Below are 8,234 nucleotides of genomic sequence, written 5' to 3'. Positions count from 1 at the left end.
TTAGTTTAGCATGCTAGGGTGGTCTCTTTTTTTGGATTAGTCTTTTGTGGTCAGGATGTTATTGCAGCAGGGATGAGGAGTCCAAATAAAGCCAAAGAGACAACTCAAGTAGAGTTAAAGCTGTGTCACAAACCATTATACGTCTGCAAAGCTAGTTCATGATAGCAGATTAGCTCACGCGCAACAATGTGGAATTCTTTAACTTTGTTACTTAGTTACGTAGAAAAATCGTGAGGGCAGCTCTTGTGTTCTGTAGAAATGGCAATGACTTGAGATGTGGGGACAAACTTGTAAAAAAAAAAAAAAAACAAACAAAAAACGTTTTATTCATTTTCTGTCTTTGGAGGGAAAAAAAAAAAAAAAAAAAAAAACGTTTTATTCATTTTCTGTCTTTGGAGTTAGTACCAGATCCAAAACAAAATGCTCCTTTGTTCATTCCCCCCGCCCACCACCAAAATCATTTGAAGTCCTCACCTGCTGGACCACAGGTTCTCAAAGCTATTCGAGTTGGCCAAAAAAATGAATCCAACTCAAAAAGTAAGGCAGTGTGAAAGGGGCTTCGCTCTTCACAGACACGGGTCACGATACTCAAATGATATTTTGTAATCTTGTAACTATTTCACAATCGAGGCAAACAGGCAGTGAAAACAATGCCCACCGTACAAAAAAATAAGGTGGCTCAGATAATCCAGTTTTACAACGTGTTACATGCATCATCATCATCATTATTATTATCATAGTTCAAAAGGCAGGGTGTATTGAGTGGTTGCAACCCCCTTACCCGTGCCACCCATGCACACGGAGCACCAAGGGAAATTGGCTGACACCCGCTGAAGATGGCAGGGTTTCCCAAACTGAGAGTCCGTACATTTCTTACACTAGGGGGAGCCGATCAATATCGTCATCTTATTTCTTTCATTCATTCATTTTCTGATCCGCCTATCCTCACGAGGGTCTCGGGGGTGCTGGAGCCTATCCCAGCTGTCTTCGGGCAGTAGGCGGGGGACACCCTGAACTGGTTGCCAATCAATCGCAGTCATCTTATTTCATTTATCAGAATCTGAATAAATTGAGCTTATTACAGAAAATTTGGTAAAAATTGTCAATTGAGCGAGGTGCTCAATTGACAGTTTTTTGCTTTTATGTGGGGAAGGGAAACTGTCTGGAGGGGCTTTTTTTAATTCAACTTTCAGGAAACCTGGAAATTTCCTTCCTGGGTAATATTTAGTAAATCTCGCTAATAATTGCGGCTCCACTACTGATCAACAAGTTTGGGAAACCCTGAGCTAAGGGATTGAGAAGCGCTAAACGCGGGTGTCGGGCGCAAGGATGGTGACGATGGCGGAGAATGAGGAGTGTTGAGGAAGAAGTGCATTTGAAGTGGGATAGTCTTGAGAGCGTGTGCTTCTGCTGTCTAGGCGGTGAGGTAAGAGCTACGTGTAGTGTGCGAGTTGTAGTGTACAAAGATGAGGCCATTTGGAAGTAAGAACCCCCAAAAAATAAAAAAAATTAAAAAATGAAAACGTCAAAACAAAAAGTGCCTTGTCAATCATTTAAGAGCGTACAGACAAAAGTAATAAAAATAAGTTCCCTGTTGAAGTTCCCCTTTTCCCATTGGTTGGTTGTTCTTTTTTTGGCTGGTTAATAATGCTGGTTCAGGTGCATGGGGTGCATGTATCTTTGCCACACCAGGGGTGGGGAACCTGTGGACCACCACCGCGGAAAGAGGAGGCAAAAAGGTTCCCCAGCCCGGGCTCAATGCAATGGTCCCTCTATTGTAAGATTATGCGAAGCCCTCTCAAGGCTCTAAAATATGCTACGCCCGCTTAGGAAAATGAAGACTTTAGCCTACCACGTGCAGGCACCTACGTGCTAAACACTAAGTGCTAATGTAGCTCAAGGTGGGTTTAAAAACATCAAAATAATCACATTATTTGTAAAAAATAAAACATTAAACACAATGAAAGTAAGCAAAAGGATTCCTCATCCTTGTGGTTTTGGAACACTGGCATCCGGACGTCGGATTGGGTTCAAGAGGCAGCATTGTGGACCGCCTACTTTCTTCCCTATTGCATACTTACTTGCATGTATGAAGGTAGTACACAATATTACACAGTAGGCGCGACGGAAAAAAAAAAAAAAAAAAAAAAAAAAAATCAAACAGTCCCGGTCAAGTAAAAACAAAGCAACAATCACAATAATAATAATATTCTGAACCTTTTGAGTGCATGAGGCTGGAGAGTGTTTTGAAGATCGGATCAATGCGGCTGGCTGGCTCTGGAAGATGAGTTGTGGGCAGTCACACGGGGATAAGGGAAGGGGATGAGGTGGTCGTCGTGGCGGGGACCTGCGTGCCCACTTGGGTGGAAGTGACATGGCGAAGGAAATGACGGGTGGCTTGGTATGCAGCTCAGGCGAAGTACATGGTCCGCAGGGTGTCATGGTGGATCTGGACTGCCTTGGCCAGCGCCTGGGGGTCACGACCATTACTTTGACCCGACACGTGGCTGCCCTCCCCGCTGCAAGCAGACACACCAAGACCACCGGTTGAGGCTGGATTTACACCGTAAGATTCAGTATTTTCTCTCTCAAGTAGCACAACTGGCATGCATGGAATCAAAATGCGTGGAATCAGACATCCTGCGGCCCCTTCCAAATGCGGACAAAAAAGAAGAAAAAAACCCCAACAACAATCGGATATCTATTAGATATCTGCCAATGTTGCAGGCTTGAGTACCGCATACACATCCATCCAAACAACACAAATGAATATTGAAAATCTGTCAACATCCAGGAAGCTATAGTGAAAGCATGGAGCAATTACAATTGGTGTTAATATGCCACAAGAATATTCGCATTTCATGTTCTATACGCCTCTAATGTAACATTAGCACGGTGTATAAACTTTAAATCCATCCAAATGCTTCACTGGGAACCTGCACTGGCGAAAAACAGTTTTAACGCCATTTTTCTACAAGTGAGTATTGACATACTTTTTGAGACAGGGTCTTTAAAATTGTGTGCCTGATTAGAGGTATAGGCAGCATAAAAGATCATCCAAATGCAGTACGATGGATATTGTAAAATCTACCTGTTCATGTTTATGGCTCAGCTTTCAAAAATCCTGAACCCTGATTGGTCCGTTTCGTGAGTAACTGTGATGACATTTTCAGTCGACAGTTAGTGGCAAAATGCCCCCCATGAGATGGCTAAAAACGGATGGGTTTTGCCACTAAACTCCTTTTCCACAAACACAATATTCATCAGAATGCTGCGTTTAGACTAGTGAACACGCATAAAAATGGTAAAGAAACTTTTTGGGCTGACTCCTCATTTAAGGCCTTGTTTGTATAGTCAATGCTTTTTAAGACTTTCTGAGGATCCGCGGGAATCCTGTTTGTAAGAACATTAAATAGAGGCACATAGAGAGACCATTAAATATGTAAATCTGCCCATAGCTATTTACACTCATGGTTTATGCCAATCATGTTCCCAACCTGTCGTGCTCTTTGTCCACAAGATGGTAGCGGGCGCGGAAGGCCACGAGGCGGGCGTAGTATGCCGGCGCCGGGATGGACACGGAGCGGGTGCAGCGTACGTAGGTGTGGCACAACTGGTAGGTGAGGATCTGCAACTCGTCGGCCGTGAAACGATTGTCATCCCACAAGACGTAATAATGTGACGGCCGGCTCGTACCCTGGAAATGGAGAAAAGGCAACAAACGGACATCACACTAAGTGCAGAATCCCAAAGGTTTTAAAAGGTGCAGCATCAAACCTTCCTGCCAAGGCTACTCGCAATGACCAAAAGTAAAAGGGTTTGCAGTGTATTGTCGTCCACCTATCTGGAATACAGTTGGTCAGTCGATGAAGCAAATAACTAAATTGAAACTAGTTCTAAACCAAACCCTCAGACTTTGGGTGTGATTTCGGGCATGTGTTTTTTTTTTTTGTTTTTTTTTGTGGCTCTCTACTTGTGATTGATATGCCGACCAAATTGAAGTCAGATTAGCTTCAGTGTCTGATTTAGATTTTTTTTAGACCGTTGTTTTGGTGTTTTATGGCAAATCACCAACCTATGTCCAGACACAATGCTGAAAACGCCAAAGTTTCACAATTGAGTGTTGCCTAACAGTCTTGTTTTAAGACCGCTGGTTCAGATAAACTCTCAATCAAGGGCAAGGCTTGGGAATCGCCAAACGTATCCTAAAATGGACGTTTCTTGCCAAAATGGCAGACGAATGTGTGTGTGTTTTCGGGCTCGGCTTCTTGGAACTTTTTTTTGTGGGTCTACAAATAGTCGGCACGTCTACAAAAGTCAATGTCGCTTAGCTTAACTGGCTTTGTGGGCTGAATTTCATTAGTTTTGTGTTATATGTTATCCTGAATTGGGCGACGCTTTTGATGGACCCTGGAAATGGGCAAAATACACTTTTTGTGGATGTAAGTGGAACGAGATTAGCCGTTACCACATAGCTAGCATCCATACCTGTATGCCTGCGTGGCTACACAGGTAAAAGTCAAACTCAAAGGGGTGAGTGATGCTGGTGTCCACTGTAGTGCCCGCAGGTATGTTCCCGCTTTTGCCGATCTAGTAAAAAAGAAAAAAGACAAATCTATGAACAGGAAAATGGGTATGACAGTGCTGTCGTATCCGAAAAATGGCGCACCCTCTCAGACTTGTCAGCGCAGAAAAGGCGCGTGTGATGGCGTTTCTGCACCACGATGTAGGTGATGCCGGGCTGGTAGTCCTTCTCCAGCTTGATGCACGCGTCCCTGATGGCCAGCAGCTCATAGTGGAGAATCTGAAGTCAACCACAAAACTATTGATGTGCATTTTTAGCGAGGGATTAAAAAAAAAAAAAACATCAGTTTTTCAAGATGGATTTTTTTTCCAGTTACACTGACACAAGGTAATGTGATGCTAAACAAAAACGGCAGCACAGAACACCACCTGTAAAAAACGCATTTTGACAACTGTTAGAATTCAAGTAGACCCTCTTTCGACCTGCGGCAGCTGTCCCTCGGGAACACCGTCCCTGTAGAAAATGATCCTGGTGGGCTTGAAGCGGGTGGACTTGTAGAACTGGATGAGCAGCTCGCGCACCATGTAGGACAGGTCCTCGATGATCTCCTGCCGGGGCCGCTGGACCCGCACAGTGGCGCAGTAGCGGCTGGGGTGAGCGTCCATGCTGCCCACCACCTACAAGCCGCAGAGGGAATAGCAAGGGAGCATGAGCACCTCTCGGTGGCGAGCACATGGAAGCGAGGGAGCAAACTTGTGAGCTCGGGCCACATTTGATTTTTAATCAATCAACAATGTAACCAATTAATAATTGAAATAAATGGCTGAATACAATGAAGCAATCTGAGGGGGTTTGGCTAAATTAATACAACAAATATTGCAGGAATCTTGTTAATGTTACAGGCTTAGCCCACCGTTGAGCCAGAATGATGATCTCCTTGGAAATCATTCTGGAATCGCCTTTTTCTTCCCCTCCACCTCGCCCCGTCACTCTCCCTCACCCCATCATGTGATTCAAGCATCTGTCACCATCGCTAGGCAACAAAACAACCAATCGCAGCTCGGCTGAAGTCAGCGGCGGCTGAGGGGTTGACGTCATCTCAATTTTTCAACGTGACTCAGTTTGATGAGACATTTCTCCTTCCTCACCCTCCTTTTTGAGTTTTTTTTTTTTTTTTTTTTTTTTTACTAGTGAGCAAAAGTATTTGAACGCGTGAATTAAGTGTGACCTATACAAACATTAAATGGCACTGAATGTGAGATTTGGCAAGATTTTTATCCAAAAGTACTTTTGGATAGAAGTGTAACAAACATGAAAATCAGAGACTTGTGGGTGAAAAAGCTCAAGGAAATGACCTCACTGTTTGAATACTTTTCAGCATGGGGAGTATGCAACATCTGATAATTTTTCCCTCTTCTCGGAAATGAGTCGGCTGTCATGTAACTTCAGCAAATCCCGCATGACTTTGACTTGGCTCGTGTCAAATGGATCATTGCCACACTTTTTTTTCAAAGGACTTTTGTGTCTTACCAGAGTGGTAGCAAAAAGGAAAAGTTGAGCACAGCAACGGAAATGCGCGGTCGAAAAGCGAACGCTAACATAAATAGACTTGCAACGACCCCGAGAGACTTCTGACAGTACCCGGAAACCGCCACTGGGTGTCAGTCATGCTCTGTAAACTTTGTTGACACTTACGGCAGTGATGGAAGGTTTCTTGCCATCTCCAGCAGGGGGGTGCGTCACATCTGCTCCAAGGAAGATAACGGGCTGCTGGAACACCGCTGACCTGAAAGAGCGAGCACAAGGAAGTTTGACATAAAATGCAACCGTGATCCTTGCATATGCGAGTGAAAGGGAGACTGCCCACCCATCTAGAGTTAAATGAAACAGGTACATCTTTAGACAGCTATCTATTCTTCAAAATCTCTGCGAGCATGATTTCAAGAGCCATCAAAATAATCGCGATGATTCTTTTTCCAAAAGCCCCCCGCCCCTAGCTCTAGCACACCTGCAAGCAAAATGATGACACATGCCGTCCACAATACTGCAGTGTGTCTCCTGTAACATTCCAAACATAACAGGCTACCTTTGGTGCGGCACCAGGATGTTGTTGATGCCTCCCAGCTTGACATTGATCTTGAGGCAGAGGTTGGAGAGGGTCTGAGGGGACGTCTTCACCACATTCTTCACCTGGACGCACTGCGTAGCCATGCCCAGCAGGGTGTCTCCCACGCGCTTGACCTCAGCTGAATATGGAGATGAGGAGTCAGGTTGTACGACTCACCTCAAGCTAAGATGACATCATCGTGTTACCGTAGACGGGGGTTTTGCCGGGCAGGATGACGATGATGAGCTGCAGCCCCGAGTAGGTGTTTTTCAGGTGTCTGAACATGGGCTCCACGCTGTCCGCTCCCTGGGCGTACTTGCAGAAGCACGGCTGGCCCTGGATGGGCATGCCGGCGTCCTTGGAGATCTTGCGGAGCTGGTCCGTGAAGTTCCTCAGAGGACAAAATGATCCATGATTAGATCACGTCTCTGTTGAGGCTCTGATAACCTTTGGGATCATTGGATGATTCAGTACAATGTCCTGAAACGGCACATCTACGATCATCAACACAAGGTCACATATCGCCGAGAGCCAATTTCTCTAGCCCACCGTTGCGAGTTACAAAGCGTTGTAATGCAAGTGGGAAACGATAGCGGCAGTGCATTTCCAATCCATTTATGAAACAAATGCGTAATAAGCACATTCATCTGCATGCTGCCGACGGCTATTTAAGCCTCATTCATCCCGGCTTGATTGGGCAGTGTCAACGAGGGTGAGGCAAACAGTGGCACTTACTTTAGCACCTCCTCTCTGCATTGCTTCTGTGGCGCAAAGCAGGCGATGGCCCACACTTTAATCTCAATGCCGTTGTAGAACTGCTTACCCCGCATGTCCCACACGCCTTGATTGGGGGTGGCAATGGCTCGGTTCTGTGAAAGGACATCCCCCAAACATGCTCACTATGCAGTTTTCAGATTCAAGTCCTACACCAGGTCTTTGCGGTTAAAATCTTTACCCGTCCACCATACTGCAGGATCGGGGCTGGAAGCACTCTGCCCGTCACCTCAGCCATGTCGTCCTTCACTTTGATGCCAAACTCTTGGATGTACGGGTCGAGGTTGAAGTTGGCGTTCTTCATCTGCAAGAGAGAACCAAACTTAACATGCATGTTAAACTTCCAACGTTGGCCGTTACACTAGTGGTCCAACGAGGCGGTGTGGCGGGCTCATGGTTAGCATGTCTGCCCCACAGTTATGAGATTTGGGGTTCGAATTTTGGCCCCGGCCTTCTTGCGTGAAATTTTCATGTTCTCCCCGCACTTGCACGGGTTTTCTCCCAGTATGCCGGCTTCTTCCCCATTCCAAAAACATGCAGGTTTGGTCATACATGGCAATGGCGAGTGATGAAAAAAGAGGAAGGGGCGTGGCCTGGACGGGGCGTGGCCTGGACGGGGGCGTGGTTACTTACAAAAGTGGCACTAAACATGCTGAAGATGAAGTGTATTAAATTTACACAGTTTGAAAATTGAACAGAAAAAAATCCCAAGATCGCCACTATTCTTTCAAGTGAAAATTTGTGCAATTTTGCCTATGCATTCCTGGGGGGCCCCAATATGTAACCCCAAATTTGCTGCTCAAAATCAAAACTAAAAAAGTAAACACA

At 45.3% G+C, this 8,234-nt stretch overlaps 1 protein-coding gene and 1 long non-coding RNA gene across 4 annotated transcripts in view; one reads left to right on the top strand and one right to left on the bottom strand.

Moving 5' to 3' along the window:
• Nucleotides 1-1,305, top strand: LOC109515350 (uncharacterized). The gene is made up of 2 exons (XR_002168175.1): nucleotides 1-290; nucleotides 347-1,305. It is a non-coding gene; the product is annotated as an uncharacterized LOC109515350 (long non-coding RNA).
• A 309-nt stretch (nucleotides 1,306-1,614) lies between these two features.
• Nucleotides 1,615-8,234, bottom strand: part of ago1 (argonaute RISC component 1) — an 18,464-nt gene continuing 11,844 nt past the window's right edge. For all 3 annotated transcript variants that reach the window (XM_019869054.1, XM_019869055.1, XM_019869057.1), the window contains exons 10-19: nucleotides 7,588-7,710; nucleotides 7,368-7,501; nucleotides 6,839-7,023; nucleotides 6,612-6,771; nucleotides 6,221-6,311; nucleotides 5,008-5,202; nucleotides 4,670-4,804; nucleotides 4,489-4,590; nucleotides 3,498-3,697; nucleotides 1,615-2,519 (exon numbers count right to left, since the gene is read on the bottom strand). In XM_019869054.1, coding sequence (XP_019724613.1) covers nucleotides 2,411-2,519; nucleotides 3,498-3,697; nucleotides 4,489-4,590; nucleotides 4,670-4,804; nucleotides 5,008-5,202; nucleotides 6,221-6,311; nucleotides 6,612-6,771; nucleotides 6,839-7,023; nucleotides 7,368-7,501; nucleotides 7,588-7,710 — 1,434 coding nt within the window. In that variant the 3' untranslated portion in view covers nucleotides 1,615-2,410. The remainder of the gene's footprint in view (nucleotides 2,520-3,497; nucleotides 3,698-4,488; nucleotides 4,591-4,669; nucleotides 4,805-5,007; nucleotides 5,203-6,220; nucleotides 6,312-6,611; nucleotides 6,772-6,838; nucleotides 7,024-7,367; nucleotides 7,502-7,587; nucleotides 7,711-8,234) is intronic.

Source organism: Hippocampus comes, unplaced genomic scaffold (genome assembly GCF_001891065.2).
Source record: "Hippocampus comes isolate QL1 unplaced genomic scaffold, H_comes_QL1_v1.1 scaffold67, whole genome shotgun sequence".
NCBI lineage: Eukaryota > Metazoa > Chordata > Actinopteri > Syngnathiformes > Syngnathidae > Hippocampus > Hippocampus comes.
This window is presented reverse-complemented; position numbering and strand designations above follow the sequence as displayed.